General features: G+C 38.8%; 1 protein-coding gene across 6 annotated transcripts in view; it reads left to right on the top strand.

Moving 5' to 3' along the window:
- tanc1a (tetratricopeptide repeat, ankyrin repeat and coiled-coil containing 1a) overlaps positions 1–20,481 on the top strand; it is a 156,594-nt gene that overhangs the window by 89,037 nt on the left and 47,076 nt on the right. For all 6 annotated transcript variants that reach the window (XM_078228302.1, XM_078228305.1, XM_078228300.1 and 3 more), the window contains 4 exons: positions 4,935–5,216; positions 6,164–6,315; positions 12,606–12,837; positions 15,292–15,458. In XM_078228302.1, coding sequence (XP_078084428.1) covers positions 4,935–5,216; positions 6,164–6,315; positions 12,606–12,837; positions 15,292–15,458 — 833 coding nt within the window. The remainder of the gene's footprint in view (positions 1–4,934; positions 5,217–6,163; positions 6,316–12,605; positions 12,838–15,291; positions 15,459–20,481) is intronic.

Below are 20,481 nucleotides of genomic sequence, written 5' to 3'. Positions count from 1 at the left end.
CCGGGACCCTGGAGCTGTGAAGCAGCAGTGCTAACCACTGTGCTACCGTGCCGCCCATATATATTCAATGACCGCCTCCACAGGTATTATGGTAGTGAATTCCAAAGATTAATGACCCTCTAAGAGAAGAAATTACTAATCATTTCTATCTTAAATAAGGCATCCCCGATTCTACAACTTTCCCTCTTAGTTCTAGATTAGCGAACAAGGGGAAACATCCTCTCAGCATTCACCTTGTCAAGCCCCCTCAGAAATTTCTATGTTTCAATAAGAGTTATTCTTATAAACACCAATGAATGTAGACCCAACTTTTCCACATAAAACAATCGCTTTATCCCAGAAGCAACCTAGTGAATAGCTTTCTCAACACGCGCAACTTCACAGCATTAACTAAGATGCAGATCACTCCTGGTATGTGCCAGGGTTAGGATGCAACCTGTAAAGTTTTTCCATTCTCAAAGCAGAAGTGGCATCCTTGTGTCAACGTCAGCAATACTGCCTATCCAGATTTTTAAATTATTTTACTCAGTTGAACAGGTGTTCTTTGCATTCCCACATGGAGTATAGAAGTAAAGTGGAACATATTCTATATTTGAAATAGGTGACATATTTCTAATTGGAGGTCAGTCACCAGTGGTGTGGCCCAGGGATCTGTTCTGGGACCCTTGCTGTTTGTCATTTTCATAAATGACCTGGATGAGGAAGTGGAGGGATGGGTTGGTAAGTTTGCCGATGACACGAAGGTTGGTGGGGTTGTGGATAGTCTGGAGGGATGTCAGAAGTTACAGAGGGACATAGATAGGATGCAAGACTGGGCGGAGAAGTGGCAGATGGACTTCAACCCAGATAAATACGTAGTGGTCCATTTTGGCAGGTCAAATGGGATGAAAGAGTACAATATTAAGGGAAAGACTCTTAGTACGGTAGAGGATCAGAAGGACCTTAGGGTCCAGGTCCATAGGACTCTAAAATCGACCCCGCAGGTGGAGGAGGTGGTTAAGAAGGCGTATGGTGTGCTGGCCTTTATCGATCGAGGGATTGAGTTTAGGAGTCCGGGGATAATGATGCAGCTATATAAGACCCTCGTCAGACCCCACTTGGAGTACTGTGCTCAGTTCTGGTCGCCTCATTACAGGAAGGATGTGGAAAAGATTGAAAGGGTGCAGAGGAGATTTACAAGGATGTTGCCTGGATTGAGTGGCATGCCTTATGAGGATGAGCTGAGGGAGCTCGGTCTTTTCTCGGAGAGACGTAGGATGAGAGGAGACCTAATAGAGGTATATAAGACGTTGAGAGGCATAGATCGGGTGGACTCTCAGAGGCTTTTTCCCAGGGTGGAAATGGCTGCTATGAGAGGACACAGGTTTAAGGTGCTGAGGGGTAGGTACAGGGGAAATGTTAGGGGGAAGTTTTTCACACAAAGGGTGGTGGGTGAGTGGAATCGGCTGCCGTCAGTGGTGGTGGAGGCAAACTCAATAGGGGCTTTTAAGAGACTCCTGGATGAGTACATGGGGCTTAATAGGATGGAGGGTTATAGGTAGGCCTAAAAGGTAGGGATATGTTCGGCACAACTTGTGGGGCCGAGGGCCTGTTTTGTGCTGTAGTTTTCCATGTTTCTATACTTGGAGACATCATTCTGTACTCTCATCATATGGGAAGCAAGAGTGGAAAAATACAGGCTAGTTCAAGGCTAACATCACTGTCATTGAACCTCTCATTGAAGCCAAATGGTCTGTTCTTATTAATTGCAAGAGAAATCCAAGTAAGAAGACTCTGAATGCACTAAGAGCCACTCAAAGTCCAACAGATTGCTTGGCAGTGCGCCAGTGACTACTGACTACAACTATGCCAGAATATCCAGATGTCCTTCAACATGTCAGGGGCATGCATGAAGGGATTATAAAAGGCAACAGATCCATCAGCAAAAAAAGCAACTCCATTGGAAACAGAGGCATGGGGTGGTCATCATTGACTCCAATAAATAACTGGAGCGATGGGTGGAATGCTATCTTGAGGTGTACTCTCGATCTCCCCAAGGAAAAACCTCCGTTGAAAGCCTGCTTGTCATGGCAGAGCAGGATATCAAACTCAGTGCAGGAGCTCAGGAAAGCTATTGACTTGTTTGCCATGGGTGATACTTCAGGTGCTGAAGCTATGTCGCCTGAACCTGAGCACCGGAAACTGGCACTCCTGCAGCGTGTGCACAAACTTCTATGTCTCATTGGAGGAAGGGGGCGGTGTCCCATGATATGCGAGATGCAAAGATTGTGACCTTGTACAAGAACAAAGATGACTGCAGGATTGCAACAGTTATCGAGGCATCTCCTTGCTGAGCAACATGGGAAAAGTATTCGCCTACATTGACCTTGCCAGACTGCAGAACCTGACTGAACGCATCTACCCTAAATTGCAGTGTGGTTTCGGAACTAGATGATCTTCTCATTCTGGCAGCTGCAAGAGAAATGCTGTGAACAAAGGACATCACCTTATATTGCCTTCACCGATCTCACCAAGGCATTTGACCATGTGAGCAGAGGTAGTCTTTTTAAGCTGCAGGAGAAAATTGGCTGTGTGCCAAATCTGCTCAATGTAATCCCCTTCCTTAACAACACTGAGTATGGCCAACTATGATATGCAATAGAGAACTGCAATGGGGTCAGACAGGGTTGTCTTCTGCCACCAACACCCCATAGTATTCTTCTCTTTGCTGTTGTCATATTCCTTCAGGTCATCCACTGAGGGCATCTACTGAAATACCAGAACTGACAGAAAGCTGTTGAGCCATGTTCACTTGAAATTTAAGATACAAGTGCACCAAGTCCTCATCAGAGAGTTCCTTGATGCTGACAATGTCACACTAGTATTCCACACCAAGGAATACCTTCAGCCACAAATGGATAGACATACTCCATGCCTGTAGAGAGTTTAGTTTGACCATGAGCATCAAAAAGACAAATATCATGGTCCAGAATTTTGCTAAACTGCCAAACATCAGTATTGACACTGAAATGCTGGAGATTGTTCCTAGCTTCATGCATTTAGAACCCACTATCTGTCACTTGCTTAAACCAACATATGCATCGCAAAAATCTGCAGCTATGTCCAAGCTGAGTAAATCAGTGTGGAACAGCAGCAGCCAGAATGCAAACACCTAACTGTGAATCCATCAAACCTGCATCCTCAGCACACTGCTCTACAGTCGTGAGACCTGAACAAAATATACTAGGCAGGAGAAAAGGCTGAATAGTTTCCACCTTTGCTATCTCGGATGTATTCTCAGCAAATCTTGGCAGGGCAAGGCCACCATCTCCAAGGTCCTGGAATATGCTAATTCCACGAGCATGCACTCTACTAAGCCAACAACATCTGTGCTGGCTCGACCAGCACAGGGGGAGGGACCTTCTGGACCTTCTGTATGGTGAACTGCCCGATGGGTCACAATGTCCTAGGTGTCCAAATATCGATACAAGGAGATATGGACACCCATTTCAAACTTATTTTTCTCACTCAAGTGAGAATAAATTTTGGAAAAATAAGATTTGACACAAAATCCAATATGAATTTCAAAAAGGTACGAGAAGAAACAATGTCACAGCATGACAGAAGAATGAATTGGATATTAGAGTGAGAGTGTGTCTCCCTTCCAGTTGCAGGGTGCGCACACACTCCCCCTCGTCCACTGTGCGAGTGTTAGTGGGTGAGGGTAAATGAGAACCTGTGTTGGGGGTGAGCCAGATCTGTGCACACACTTGCCCCTCCCTCGCTCACAACTTCCCCCTTGCCAGTCCCACCTGTGATACTAAATAGGTTTTCAGTTGCTGTACCTTTTTGTGTGTTCTCATGCTTGCACTCACACGCACTCTGTTTTGTCCCGCCTGCCTTCCCTTATTTGTTCTTTCAGCTGACTTTTATTTTAAAACCATTTTAAAGTTGCATGTCCAATAAGTTTTGTAAGCCAACCGAGCCCGCAACCCGGCTCAAGTGCCATGAGCTGAATAGGCTTGTGTTAAAGGCACTATATAACTATGCTATTGCAAGGTTCGCTAGTGTTGTTACTTTTTTTATATCTTCATGCCAGATTGTGTCACATTTGAATGGGATAACGGGGTTTGAGGTTTTGAGTGCCCAATTTGGTATGATTGAAAGAAATGGCAATGATCATTGTAAAAACCGATCCAAATATGACTCTATTCAAGTGTAAATTGAAGACTATTCTTTAAAGTTTTTAGCTACTTATTTGAAATATTATAGTGGCATGAATAATGTAACTTAGCTTAAAGGGATGATGAACTTATTTTTAACCCATGTAACCCTGTCAAAGTGATTGATTTCCGGCAGTTATGAGGTTCTTCTCGGTCACAAATGGATACGAGAATTAAACTTTTGGCTAACTTTGTGATTACAATATTACCTGTAATAGAAAATGGTCTAATAATAATAATAACATGGTAATTCTTTTACTTAAAATTTAGTGGAAAAAGGTTAAATAATTCCGTTTAAGGATTCCATTTATGCTGGGATTTATTTATCCCAGCATTGCTAAGTAAATTTATTTATTGACATAGTCAGAATTGACCCTTTTTGCCGTGACGGTATAAAACATTGTGACAAAGTACAAGTACAATCAATTTCAATTAAATTATATTGTATGAAATGTGTTGTGATAACACTTAAATACCAAATTAATATTCTATTCAAAACAACATTGAAATGAAACAAGCTAAATTAAAATTTATATGAAGTTAATATTTCTGAGCAGTGACACAATCTGAAATGTTTTTGCTTTATTTCACATTTTCTGATACAGTACATACACTTGATTTTTTTGTCCATAGATTTAGCTTCATAAACATTGTAGTGCTGTTCTGAGCATATTTGTAAGAGACCTCAGTGATGAAAATTAATCCAGTATATTTTTTTATTTTTTTATTTAGTGCGATTTACTCCCTACAAGCCAGTTGATATTGTATTAAAGCCATTATTGTTTGAGGTGCCAAGCATTACTACAGATTCAATATTTATTGGTCGGGATTGGCTGTTCCAGAAGATAGATGAAAACCTGAACGATGGAGTGAGTCTGGAGAACAAAGGAACAATAATTGTTGGAAATGTTGGATTTGGAAAAACAGCCATTATTTCCAGGCTGGTGGCACTGAGCTGTCATGGAGGTCGAATGAGACAAATTGCATCAAACAGCTCCAGTGTGTTCTCAAAAAGTGAGTTTCCTGTACACAGTATTTGAATTATGCTGAACCCAGGCATTCCTGCTGTACATGATTTAGTGGTTCTTAATACTGTCAATATTTGCATTAAATTTTCTACATAAAAATGTAAGCTATAAAGGGCACTAATGGCAAGCCCCATTTGCAAGATATTCTTTCTGCGCCTTTCACCTCGAATTTGCGCAAGGGCAATGGACATCTGGGATATTAGTTAGTGATATGACCAACAACTTATCATAAACAACATGAGTAAGGATTGAGGAAAGAACAGGAGCAATGGCGGAGGAAGATGAATTCGAATAACTGAACTGGAGTCAAATCATGCAATGAAAGGGAAAGGAAAAATGGATTAAGAGGAGAGAAAAAAGGAAAAGTAAGAAAAAACATGTAAAATTCAGCATTTTAAATATTGCCTAAAACAGCCACATTTGATTTCTTGGCAAGGATGGTTGGCAATGTATTGACAACTATTATGTTAAAAGGGTGCTTGCACTAATTATTAGGTTAACTTTTGGTGGCGAGTTTATTGGGGAATTAATGTGTGCAAATTCAGCAAGTTTCCAGAAAAACAGGAAGCGTGACAATTGTGCAAAGTAAATAATGAAGTGCCATAAATTCTGGAGATTTGTAATTCTTAGTTTAGCTATTAATCCCTTGCACTTGTTGGCTGATTTGCACATTAATGACAATATGGGTTGTTAGTGAGCTTTCATTTTTCCAGCAAGATCCAATCCTCTTACTTTAAACTCGAATATCTTCTCACTGGTGGTAAGCTTTTAGAAACAGGGGGCCTCTTTAACCAATGACGCTTCTTTACCTGTATATACTTTGATTTGTGAATGAGTTAATCATTATTTTCAACAATGTTTCTTTGGGGTGGAAGTGGGACAAGATGGATGTTGTTTAACATTCTCATTTTCTTTAACAATTACTATCAACAGATACTAACCTACACCAGGAACTTCCATTGAGCCAGCTGCCCCAAATCTCTTCTCCCTTTCGCAGTACCAATACCCTGAATGATGGGAGTTTTCCTGGAACTCCTGAGCTACAAAGACGAAGGGAGGAAGCTTTGAAGAGACTCGCAGCACAGGTAAACTGCATCTTTGCAATGCAGTAGCATTTTGACACACGCATCTGTATTTTCTGGCAGATTTTCTCTATAGGGACACTGATTTATGGAGAATGCATGTGATTTCAATGCTCATAATATTTTGGAAGTGGCTTTGCGCAATTGTGTCTGCTTTTGTTTCGAGAAAGGAGGAGGAAAGGGCTTGCTCATAACATGCTAAGGTACAATGGTTCTCCAGTTACAGGTTTGCAATGATTAAATAAGTTAAGTTCTTCATTTTATAGGAACCTATTCTATTTTTCTGATCCAAAAATCAGAAGTTCTCTTAAGATTTCCAAATCTATGGAATGATTCAAAGCTTTATTTCATTGTTTGAGCAAAATTTTGTCTATTTTTGTTTTTATTAAAATATACATAGTCATGGGTTCTTTTTACTTTGTTTAATGTATACGGTATGGTGGCACAGTGGTTAGCACTGCTGCCTCACAGCACCAAGGACCCGGGTTCAATTCCTGGCTTGGGTCACTGTGTGTGGAGTTTGCACATTCTCCCCATGTCTGTGTGGGTTTCCTCCGGGTGCTCTGGTTTCCTCCCACAGTCCAAAATACATGCTGGTTAGGTGCATTGGCCATGCTAAATTCTCCCTCTGTGTACCCCAACAGGCGCTGGAGTGTGGCGACCTAGGGGATTTTCACAGTAACTTCGTTGCAGTGTTAATGTAAGCCTACTTGTGACTAATAAATAAACTTTAGCTTTATACATTCATTAGCTGAGAAGGGGAATATCAAAATCCTACCAATGTTGCCCTGTAATCAATGAATTTTCAGGAGGTATAGGAACAGGGGAAAGTAGTTATTAAAGGAAGTATGTCAGTGAGGCAAGAACTCTACTTGAAAAACAGCAGAACCTGTTCATTATGTAATTTTACAAAATGATTTCAATATTTGACAAATCACACTGGAAATCCTTTTACCAAGCAGCATAGAGCACACGAAAACGCTTTCTATGCTTATTCACCCCTTTAATTCCCCTTTATTCACCCCTTGATTCCAGAGATGAGGGGGTTAGCTTATGAGGAGAGATTGAGTAGACTGGGCTGTACTCATTGGAGTTTAGAAGGTTGAGGGGAGATCTTATAGAGACATATAAGATAATGAAGGGGCTAGTCAGGGTAGAAGCAGTGAGGTTATTTCCACTTACAATGGAAACAAGAACTAGGGGGCATAGCCTCAAAATACAGGGGAGTCAATTTAGAACAGAGTTGAGGAGGAACTTCTACTCCCAGAGGGTAGTGAATCTTTGGAATTCTCTGCCCAATGAAGCAGTAGAGGCTACCTCGTTAAGTGTGTTTAAGTCACAGATAGATAGATAGATTTTTAACCATTAGGGAATTAAGGATTATGGGGAGCGGGCGGGTAAGTGGAACTGAACCCACTATCAGATCAGCCATGATTTTATTGAATGGCGGAGCAGGCTTGAGGGGCTAGATAGCCTACTCCTGCTCCTATTTCTTATGTTCTTAATAGTAAGCTACTTTCCATTAAAATACTGCAAGTAAGTTGATAAGCTGCTTTTTTTTCCTTTTTAAATAAGTTAACTTTGTAACCAGGTTAAAAATGCGAACAATTATTTGTTTTAAAAAAAACATTCGCATTGACCAATAATTCATTACCTAGTATTGCATTTATTACCAGTCAGTATATGTAGCCTCTTTGTGAGGAAGAATGTTTTCACTTGCTGCCTAAGAGTTTGGTGCAAGTCGATGGTTTGAAAAGGAAGTTGGATGGGCACTTGTAAGAAATAAATGTGTAAGGAATGGGACTGAGTGGATTATTTACTGAGAACGTGCATAGCTTGATGGGTCGAGTTGCCTCTTTCTGTGCTGGAAATTACTTCATAACACTCCTATTTCTGTGCTTGCGGCACTGGTTGTTGCCCACCCAAAGCTTTGAGGGTTGTTTATTGCACTGTAAGATGCATTTTGTTTTACATGTAGAAAGGGAAGGGCATGCAATTTGACAGGTTATTAAACTTTGCTTAACCCATCTTCCACACACACATAAATGAAGAAACCTGCATCTCTGTTTTTAAAAATTCCTTCTCCGGGTTTGGACTAGTCAAGCCAGTATTTATTTATTTACCAGTCCATCATTTCCCTTGAAAATATGTTACTCATGTTAGCCCAGTTGCTTAAAAAAAGTTCCCAAGTTACTAAATCTGAGCCTTCCCTCAAAAGAATTGCCAACGATATTTCATAGAATGTCAATTATGATGAGTCACAACCTATTCCTTAGAGGCAAACCCATTTACAAGAAATTAGAAATTCATTTTTAAAGAACCCTTATCCTTTAATCATTGCACGACAAGTAAATAAGCAATACAAGTGTTTGGAGCCTTTTGTTAGCTCTTGTCAATGTGATTTGAAATACATATTAACCAATCTTTGTAAGAATGTAGCACTTGCTGTAAAAAAAAGTGACGTATTTTTGATCAAAACTGTACCAGTGCGGAAAGGACAATCAGATGAAAGCAATAGAATTTTTTTAAATCACAAGTTACAATGGTTGAATTATGTCATATAGCTGCTCTCAGTAGCTGTACAGTCCTGCAGCCCAAATGTTGATGCATGGTTCCATGACTGTAATCCAGTATTTGTTTTTGGAGTGACTAATTGGCATCCAGAGTGGATGGGAACTAGCAATATCTCTTGAGCCTACAATATTTCTGAATACATGCCTCCAGCCAGTAGTTTTATCTGGTTCTTCTTAACCAGCCCAGTTGCTTAAAAAAAGTTCCCAAGTTACTAAATCTGAGCCTTCCCTCAATTATAATGAGTCACAACCTATTCCTTCGAGGCAAACCCATTTACAAGAAATTAGAAATTCATTTTTAAAGAACCCTTATCCTTTAATCATTGGACGACAAGTAAATAAGCAATACAACCAGATTCTAGCATTTTAAATTAACTCATCCAAAAATTCTCTTCTGTTTGAATTGTAACAAAAAGGTTTGTGAATAGGCAGAGATTCTGAAGCCAGGAGTAGATCTGATGAAATAATTTACACTGATGCTTAATGCAAAAACATTTAAGATATTTAAAAAAAACGTCCCCCATTTGACTGCTGAGCTGCCAGTCATAAAAAAATATTTTTTAATTTGTTCTTGTGAAATGAGCTTGCAGGTAAGGCCAGCATTTATTGTCCAACCCTAATTGCCCTTGAAGGTGGTGATGAGGTGCCTTTTTGGACTGCTGCAGATCATCTGGTGTAGATATGCCCACAGTGCTGTTAGGGAGTGCCAGGATTTTGACTCGGTGACAATGTAGAGAACACTGATGTAGTTCCACGTCAGGATGGTTATGTGGCTTGGAGGGGAACTTGCAGCTCGTGATGTTCCCATGTGTCTGTTGTCCTCCTCCTTCTAAGTGGTAGAGGCCACAGATTTGGAAGGTCCTGTCGAAGGAACATTGATGAGTTGCCGCAATACATCTTATAGATGGAATGCACTACTTTGCAGAGGGAATGAATATTTTAGGTGGCAAATGGGATGCTGTTTACTGGCGGCAGAGGGAGTGAATGCCTTGGGAGGCAAATGGGATGCTGTTCAAGTGGGCTGCTATTTCTCAGATTAAGTTGAGCTGCACTCATCCGGACAAGTGGAAAGTATTTTATCACACCCCAGACCTGTGCTTTGTAGGCTTTGGTGAGTTGGGAGGTGAGTTAGATGTCACAGAATTCTTCCTGCCCTTGTAGCCACAGTACATGGCTGGTCCAGTTATGTTTATGGTCAATGGTAACTCCTAGGATGTTGATGATGATGGATTCAGTGATTGTAATGGCATTGAATTGTCTAGGTAAGACGGTTATCATTTCATTTGTTGGAGATGGTCTTGCCTAATTTGTGTGGCCTGAATGTTACTTGCCATTTAACAGCCTAAGCCTGAATTTTGTTCAGGCTTTACTTGTAGGCATGAACTGCTTTAACACCTGAGGAGTCACCAGTAGAACTGTACATGGCGCAATCATCAGCGAACATCCCTACTTCTGACCTTATGATGGAGGGAAGGTCATTAAGAGCATGTGATGGACCAGCTAAAATGGAATACTCTCACTGCGGTTAGAACAGCAAATTTGTGCAGTGAAAATCTTTTATTAACAACCTCAAAATTAAGCACTCAATTTTATAGCCTAGTGTCAAAACTTTGAGGTTTAAGTACCAGATATTTTTGCAGATTCAGTATCACTACTGTGAGAAACCTTTTGTGCCCTCTGTGATCCATGGCACACCTTTTTCCATCTAGATAAATGAGCATGACCCAACAGTCGTAGAGCCCTTATACAACAGCTTCTAGAATGTTATTGATGGCAAAAAAAACATTTCACTGTATTGAAACAGGCTGTGGAACAGCAGATAGTTTTTTTATGAGAGATATGAATGAACAGTACATACTGAGACTATATATTTTCCCTGTGCTCAATAGGTGGAACATACTCTCCCAGGTATCATCACTAACCATATGATTACTTAATATAACATCAAACCAGCTTGATATTTGCTGGTTAAGCTCTTTTGGGACTGAAACACGGCTTGTTACTTCAAGTTACCAAAGTGTTGACTGTCCTGTACTCACTCATGGAACTGAAAAACTGAACACATAATGGACACCAGCTAATTGAGTGATTACCTCTATTTTCAATGGGCTTAGAAATATCTGTCAAATCAAGTTACCACCTGGGAAAGAATCGGGTGTTATTTGATCATCCTGTGATCAATGGAGCAGTATCTAACAAATTGCAAGGTGTATGAAGGAGTAAATCATGTTCCCACTCAGGATGAATAGCTAACACCCTAGACCTTCATTGTGTAAACCAGATTGAATACGATCATGAGGAAAATTGAATAAACTGGTTTAGAAAACTGTGTTCAATTTTGGGAGTTAACCCATTGCACACTGAATTTAATACAAGAATGCAAGCTATAAAAAAACAAATTAATTTTGCTGCAGTATACGATCAGCGTTTTCTCCAGATTGTTATGCATTTTAAGCTGGTTAGACCATGTAAAATGGTGGCAGAAAACAAAATGAGGAATTACTTGGATTGTTTGGTCCATTTGGTGCTACATGCAGATACATTTGGGATTTGCAAACAGTGTACTTCAGCAAAACGTTTAACTGTTTCACAGTAATAGCTTTAATAAATATGGATAAAATGTCCTGTGGCATTAAAATAAAATTGATTTTTCTTATACTCTGCTGACGTATGTCTAAAATATGACTATGAAGGCCTTGTGTGGCTATAGTGAGTACTTGAGGGGACAGGTCAGATAGCAGCATCACACAGGTTGAAAATTGTTTTATCAGGATAGTTGGGAATTTTTTAATTAATTACTTAAGTTTGTACATTTTTGTCTTTTTGCTTTGACTGTCCTTGCTCTGAAGTTAGAACGGGACAGATGCAGAGTTGATTGTGATTCACTATTGGAGGTAGAACTATACTTTGAATAGATCTCCCCCACATTTTGCGGTGACCTTTTCAACAATATAAGATAGTTTGTCTTCAGTTTTGCTGACCTGCTATAGTGGTTGGCCAAGGAAAAACACTTCTTGGCAGATCACTTTGTGTCTCCTCGTTTTGAATATTTTCTGGCCCATTTGTTTTTTTTCTCTCATTCTGAAACTTTCCTGGGCCTCTAGCTTGTCCAATTTGAGTGCTTCTCGGCTCGCTCATTATCCTCTGGGCGTCTTCTGGCTGGCCTACTTGTTAGAACAATCACTCCCGAGCAATCCCTGCTTGTTTGTTTGTTGAATCAACTACTGCTCTTGCTGATTCACTCACCCATGCATAGCGCTTCCCCCACAACAAAAGCTGAACAAGGAGAGCGAATAATTAAGTAGTGACAGAAAATGAGAGTAGAAGTAGGAAAACTAAAGAAAGCAAGGAGTGAGAATGAGAATTAAAAAGCAAGCATAAGAGAAGGAGCAATTGCGAATCCAAACATCCTTTGCAGTAGCATTCTGTTCAATCCAATGTAGGCTAATACCACAGGAAATCTGAAACAAAAGTGAAAATGTAGGTGATACTCAGCAGATCAGGCAGTATCTGTGGAGAGATGCAGGAAAGGTCATTGACCTTAACCATTAACTCTGTTTCTCACTCCATAGATGCTGTCTGATCTGTATGTTTCTAACACACTTTGATTGTACTTCAAAGTTGTAGCATCTGCAGTATTTTGCTGTTGCACCGCAGGAAATCTCTTGCTTTATAAAGAGTAAAATACAGAAATAAAAATCTGGTTTTTTTTAAAAACAGGTTGTTGCCTATCATTACTGCCAGGCTGATAACACCTACACCTGCCTTGTACCAGAATTTGTCCACAGTGTAGCAGCTTTGCTTTGTCGAGCACCTCAGCTAGCAGCATTCAGAGATTTTCTGCTGAAGGAATCGCACATACAGAGCATACTCAGTCTACGCTCCTGTGTCCAGGATCCTATGGCTGCCTTTAAGAGAGGTATTTTGGAACCTCTTGCAAACCTGATAAAAGGTAAGATTCTAATAGATGTAAATGGTTTGCCTTGGATGTCTCATGTGAATGTAACTAGAATTAATGCCTGCTGGAGGCATGTTCCAGCATAGGACATGCTTTAAATATGACATTAATTTTTTAAAAATAAAGTATATAAAATCCTTGAAATGATCATGTATGGTCAGATTTTGTTGATGCAGGATATTTTATGATGTACCCTATTATTTAGACTTGTTTGGGAACTTTAAGTTTTTTTTGTCAACAAAGCTTTTGGAATTGAGAGCTAGCACTTGCACAGCAGGGGCAATAGGCTGCTGCAACCTTAATGAACAATGCGACTAATGTTGTGTCCTTAACTAATGAAATGAATGGATTGAGAAAAAACAGGTCTGAGGAGGAGGATGAATTAGAGGGGGTGTATTCAATGTCAAATTAGATATCAAAGGAGAAATAGAGAAATAAAGAAAGATTGGATAGATGGTGAGAGAGGAAAAGTAAGAAAAGATTTTAAAACACTTTAAAAATGTACTGAAACAATTCATGGCCAGGAGGAATGAATGTCCATGTTTATAATTGTCTACTTCCAGGGCTAGAGGTGTTAATTGTTAAAGGGGTCTGTTTGCTATTAATTACAAGGGTTAACTTTCCTTAAAATTTTTAATGGGCATAATGTGCAAATTCAGAAATTTTATGAAAATCAAAAGTGAAAATCTAAAAATGTTAAGTTAAGCATGAGATCCTGTTTTTACAAAGCTCATGGTGAAGCATTGCCAATTGGCAACAAACCGTGCAGATTTGCACTTTGTGAGATTTCTTTTCCATTACCAATTACTGGCCTGTTTGTATGTTAATAAATGCATGTAAAGTATGGCCTGTAATGTTGATAAGTTCTCATATTTTTGTAATTTTTCATTTACAAACTCTAGCTTCTTAAAAGAAAAAGCAATTATGTTCATATTGACTTCTTTGCTAAATTCTGTATGATTAATACTGCATTTTTCTTTCCACAATTGAAATCGTTGACTAAATTGGGGATAGGTTAAATCCAAAGTGCACAAGCATGTGGATTGATGATCTCTTCTTAGGCACCTGGGTTGATGTTGTGCTTGCAGGCATGTGTGGATATGTGCAGGGGGGGAACATTGTAGTGTAATGTACTTTATTCTTTCATCTCTAACATGTGAAATGAATTGATTTAACTTACAAAGTAGCAGAGTTCACCAAGTTGAGGTTAAACACAAACTCTTGTGGGTAGAAACACCATGTGCTAGGCATCAAAGCAGTGTTTGATAAAGCGCCACATAATAGACTTGTCAGCCTAGTTGAAACCCATGGAATAAAAGGGAAAGTTGGCTGAATGACAGAAAATAAGAGGTAATGGTGAACAGTTACTTTTCAAACTGGAGGAAGGGATACAGTGATATTTCTCCAGGATGTTAATAGAGCTATTGTTTGTCTTGATCTGTGTTAATGACTTGGAGTTGAGGGTACAATTTCAAAATGTGAAAATGGCACAGAATTTGGAAATATTGTGAAGTTTGAGAAGACTAGTGATAGAATTCAACAACACACAGGCTAGTGAAATTGTGGGCACATGGCAGATAGAATTTAATGCAGAGAAGTGTGAAATGATACATTTTGGTGGGAAGAATGAGACGACAAAATATAAAGGGTAGAATTCTAAAGGGCATGCAGGGACGTAGGGGTGTATGAGCACAAATCATCATTGAAGGTGGCAGGACATGCTGAGAAAGTGGTTAAAAATATATGGAATCCTGAGCTTTACAAATAATACAAGTATGGTATTATAAACCCAAATAAAACACTAATTTGGCCTCAACTGGAGTAGTGTGTACAATACTCATCACTACACTTGAAACACGTGAAGGCTGTAGAGAAGGTTCTAAAATGATTTGAGAATGGTTCCAGGGTTGAAGAACTTCAGTTGCGCTCAGTTTAGTGGATAGAATGGAGAATCTGGGATTGTTCTTTAAGAAGAGACGATTGAGAGGAGATTTAAGAGCTGCTCGAAATCATGAGCGGCCTAAACAAGAGCAAAACTGTTCCCATTGGCAGGATGGGCGTTAAAAAAGGGGACACAGTCTTAGTGATTTGCAAAACAAGAAAAGGTGACATGAGAAAAAATATTTTTATGCAGTGTGTGGATAGGATCTGGTATGCACAGCCTGAAGGAGTAGTAGAGGCAATTTCAATCATGATTCGGGTGTGTCCGAAATGTAAGAATTTGCAGGGCAATGGAGAGAGGGCTGGGGGTAGGACTATCTATACTACTTTCATAAAGAGCTGGCATGGACTTGACAGGCCAAATTGCAACCTCCTGTGCTGTAACCATTTTATAATTCAATCATCTTTCCAGCAATAGAACAATGTGGCATAGAACAAACATTCGGGACCTGTTGTAATATAGATTCTGTATAGTAACAAACTGTAATTTTTAATTTTGTCCTGCAGAAAAGAAGATCCCTGTGGATAACTATATTATTTTAGTAGATGGCTTAAATGAAGCTGAATTCCACAAGCCTGATTATGGTGACACAATTGCTTCCTTTATCACTAAAATAATTTCCAAGTTTCCATCTTGGCTAAAGCTGGTTGTTACTGTTCGAACCAATCTACAGGTAAAACATCCATGTACATTTTGGTTGCATTGGCTGAAATTAGCACTTTATATATTTTTAAAATTAACACTGATATTTCGCTGTAATTAAATGTGTACTTTATGCTAGTTAATTTTATTGGTACTACACTATTCAAATTGATATTTACTTATACCATTTTTTTCTTATGCGCTAGCATTTGTAGATTTGTCATTCATGTTACCAAAATAAAATATTTTGATTTGGCAAATGTCCCTATGAATTCCAACAATTAAACAATTTATTCCTCATATTCTCCTGTATATACTTAATTCACGTAGACAGCAGAATTGTAAAGAATACAGAAAAAGATATCAATCTCCATTGCAACACCATGTTAGGCCCAACAACAACCGCATTAATTTGCTGCAAAGATTGCACAGGTAAAGTTAACAAAATATTTAAACACCAGCCCTGTAATCTAACTAGGGACAACAATGAAGAGGAAACAGTTCCACATTGCATTGTTTTTCTAGCATGAAAATGGATTTATTGGCTGTTGGCCATGTGGCTGGACACCAGAGCAATTAAAATGGCTGAATGTTTATTACATTCATTTGGCTGGTTAAATTTCCTTAATTGCACTTGTAGGCATTTTGTTGAAAGGATTTCAGTTGTTTATTGATGTACAGCAAATTGATTTTAACAGTGTTGCTCGGGAATAGTTGTCATTCAGTATGTGATCCTCATTAACAGAGCATGAGGTGATATAGTCAGCAGAAGCTGGCAAAATGTCAAATCAAGTTTAGCCGTTGAAAGCTAAAATATGTTCTCATCACTTAAACATTAGTGATTTTTGAGTAAGTTTGATCCTTCAGAACAATGCAACACACTGTCAATAAACAACATTTCTCGCAGGCAGATACCAGCACAGAGAATTATTTGAATGCACAGTTTAAGGGGCCTTTTAATTAAACCTAATTGAGGTATTCAATCCATTGCTTGCTTTAAATCTAAATTGGACAATTCTTTCTCATTTATATGTCACAAGAAAAATTATTAATTTTGAATCCTAATTATGTAATATGTATAAATCTATAATAAAACATTACTTCAGCATGCGTTTCCTGACAACTTTTCCATTTTAGCTTCTGATGTGCATAGAGATGGTATAAGCTGTATGTAAAGTTGCCATATTTTAATTGTGTCTTGCATCCTCTATATTCCCCACTCTTGTGAAGATACTGCAGTACCACCACTGGTCAGAGGATGTAAATACAGTTTGACAGTTTGCATTGACTATTTCCATCATAATTGTGGACACTCAACATACACTAGCTATATCAGAATACAGACAAAAGTATTGAATTTCAGTATGGTCCATATATAATTAAATGTTCATGTTGAAACAGCAGTCAACTTAGAGTTACCTTGATGTTTACTTTTTACCATTTTATGATCTTTTATTACGTTTTATGATCTTGAGATCAGGGGTACCTAATTTTGAGGTGCCAGAGCTCTAAGAAAGTGTTTTCGCCATATCACATCTAAATCTAATATATTGTATTCCTATGTAATAATCATTTGAATCCCCAAACATTAGTCAATCTATGCTTTTTAAGTGAAAAATATTAGTTCAGGTTGACATTTTATTTTGAATTGTGGTATTTTGAATCATTAATTTTTAACATAGCTAGAATTTCATTATGCAACACTTTATTTAATTCAAGCCTATTTAAAACATGAATTACAGAAAATTTTACTTCTGACTGGGGGATTGTATAGAGAGCAAACACTGCTTTTCTTGATTTATATTAATATAATCTAGACCTGGACGGACAGGGCACAATATCAAAATTTGAAGATGATGCAAGATTTGGAAGTGTTGTGAACTGCAGGATAGTGACAAACATCAGAGGCTGGTGGAATGGGCAGAAACGTGACAGATGGAATTTAATCTAGAGAAGTGCAAAGTGATACATTTTGGTCAGAAGGAGGAGGAGGAAGAGAAGTGACATAAAATAAAGGGTACAATTCTAGAGGAAATTCTGGAGAGGAGAGACCTGGATGCATATGTGCATAAATCATTGAAAGTGACAGGGCATGTTGAGAAAGCTGTTAAATTATACTGTATCCTGGATTTTATAAATAGGGGCACAAAATACAAAAGCAAGTAAATTATGAACCTCCATAAAACACTGGTCCAGCTTCAATGGCAGGGATGTGAAAGTTTTAGTAAAGGCTTACGAGAATGGCTCAGAGGATAAGAGACCTCAGTTATGTGGATAAACTGGCAAAGTTGGGGCTGTTCTTCTTGGAAAAAGTTGAGAGGAGATTTGCTCATGAGGGATCTAGATAGTGAATTGGAGATAAACTTTTCCCATTGGCAAAAGGTTGAAAATCCTAAGGTGATTAACTAGAGGTGACACAGGGAAAAACTACTAATCAACAAGTAGTTTGGATCTGAAATGCACTGCCTGAGCATGTGGTGAGGATGGATTCAATTGCGGCTTTCAAAAGGGGACTGGATAATTGAAGAGAAGATTTTACAGGGCTACTGGAAAAAGGTGGAGGAGTGGGGCTAGCAGAATTGTTGCACGGAACTGACACCAAGACGATGAGCTGAATGGCCTTTTCCTGTGCTGTAACTATTCACTGATTCTGGTATAGATGATGTATTCAAGGATCATAGCACATTGTAAGCACATGAGGAAGAAAGAACATAAAGATTATCCTGATAGTGTGATCAAGAAGGATGGGAGAAGATTTTAACTGCAAAGGGAACTGTTTGAAGTGAAAGATTATCCCCACTTCCCCATACACAGTACATGCAATTTACCTGCCTTATTTATCATATTAACTGAAAAAAGTGAGTAAACTGCACTGAACTGTGTATGGGGGAGTGGGGATCACCTTTCTTACGATGGTTCCCTTTGCATTTTCTCCTCCCAGCCTTTTTGATCACGCTATCAAGACTCAAGTGGCAAATCCTTGTTCTTATTGCAAAGCCTTACCCAAACAAGCTTTTCATGTTGCTTTGGTTGTCTAAGGAGGGAAAGTGAAACAATTTCATTGAATTATTGTTCTTTCTGTCATTAAACAGTCGAGTAAGTTATTTAATGCTTCCAATTAAATTTGCTACACTGAAAAATGAAGAATGATGTTCATTCTGTTTGCCCTGTTCAGCCGACCCTGTGAAACTTCTTCACCAATCTGGATGCTAACAAAAACTTTTTTGTTAGCATCCAGGCTAAGTAGCTGCGTCCTCCTCCCGCTATCTTCAGAACACCTATAAATTGTTTCATATTTACACTGCTGTCTATATATACTTTTGGGTAAAGAAAGTTTCCTTAATAGCTTTAAAAACGTACACTGCATTGCATTGAGGTCCCCGATTGCTGACATTTGTACTCTAGATGCTTATTTTATACATTCTAGTTTTTAATAGTTCTCTCCCCCAACCCCCCCCCCCAAAAAAAAATGGTATTGCTCAATGTGTTAATATTACTCCTGCACAAAAGTGTGCCATGATATCAGAACAAGTGCAAATAGATTTCTCAAAGCATAAGAGAAGACCTGGCAATGGGCGCAGGAATTGTTTTCAATTTGATGCTCGTTTGATTTATATGAAATTTTGTAGTAGTAATGACAATGACAACTGTTTTCTTGTGTCCTTTATGATTTTTGTTCATGGGCTTTATCTGGTTTGGGGTCCTTTGTAACTTTTCTAGCACCACCCAAGTGTAAATTCAAATTGCAAAAAGTGGAAGGTACTGGGAAATTTTGCAGATTCTTGCTTCTTCATTTCATAGTCTGAACAAATTCAAAAGAATAACTCACTGGCTCACCAGTAAACAAATCGCCCAGTAGTCTGAAAAATAATTGACTCCTGGAGATTGCTCATCTGTAGTTTAAAAGCATTCAAAAAGATGAGCTGATTTTAAAAGTGTTCCATTTGAAGTCTTTAATGTGCATCCTTCCAGAACAAAATAAATAATTCCATCTTTAAAAAATATTCTGTCAATACTTTTGAGAAAATTACAGAAAACGTTTAGTTCATCTGTGATTTAATTCATTGTAAAGTTAATATTTTTGGAACCAAATAATAATTCCTACTGTCCCTCCACCCCAATACCCCATTTTTCTCTCCACTCCTGGAATACTACTGCTACCCCCTACCCAAAATAAACCTCAGCATAGTAAAGACTAAAATTGACCTAACAGACTGGTTTCAGAAATTTAGAAAATGGGTAATTTCCCTTTTTATTAGTGTCACAAGTAAGCTTATGTTAACACTGCAATGAAGTTACTGTGAAAATCCCCTAGTTGCCACACTCTGGCACCTGTTCAGGTACACAGGGAGAATTTAACATGGCCAATCCACCTAACCAGAACATCTTTGCACTGTGGGAGGAAACTGGAGCACCCGGAGGAAACCCACGCAGACACAGGAAAACATGCAGACTCCGCACAGACAGTGACCCAAGCCGGGAATCAAACCCATGCCACTGGCTCTGTGAGGCAGTAATGCTCGCCACCATATTGCCCCAAGATGTAAAAGTGTTGTAGCACAATGCTGAGGCCTCTATCTTTTACAATTTATATACATTTTTTGGATGAAAGGACCAGAAGTATTACAACTAAATTTGCTGATGGCATAAAAATAGGTAGGAGAGAAAGTCATACAGAGGACAGAAGGAATCTACGAAGGGATATAATAGGTTAAGTACTTGGGCAAAGATCTGGCAAATGAAGTATCATATGGGAAAAATGTGAGATTGTCCATTTTAGCAGGCCGAATAAAAATGAAGCATATTATCTTAATGATGAGAGATTGTGGAGCTCTGAAATGCAGAGGGACCTGGGTGCCCTAGCGTATGAATTGCAGGTACAGCAAGTAATTGGCAATGAAAATAGAATATTGTGCATTGCAAGAAGAATTGAATATACAAGTTGAGAGGTTATGCTTTAGTTATACAGGACGTTGGTGAAACCACATCTGGAGTATGGTGTACTGTATTGGTTTCCTAATTTAAGGAAGGATGTAACCGCATTCGAAACGGTT

This window comes from Mustelus asterias, chromosome 14 (assembly GCF_964213995.1).
Source record: "Mustelus asterias chromosome 14, sMusAst1.hap1.1, whole genome shotgun sequence".
NCBI lineage: Eukaryota > Metazoa > Chordata > Chondrichthyes > Carcharhiniformes > Triakidae > Mustelus > Mustelus asterias.
The sequence above is the reverse complement of the archived record's forward strand: the minus strand, read 5'-3'. Positions and strand labels throughout refer to the sequence as shown.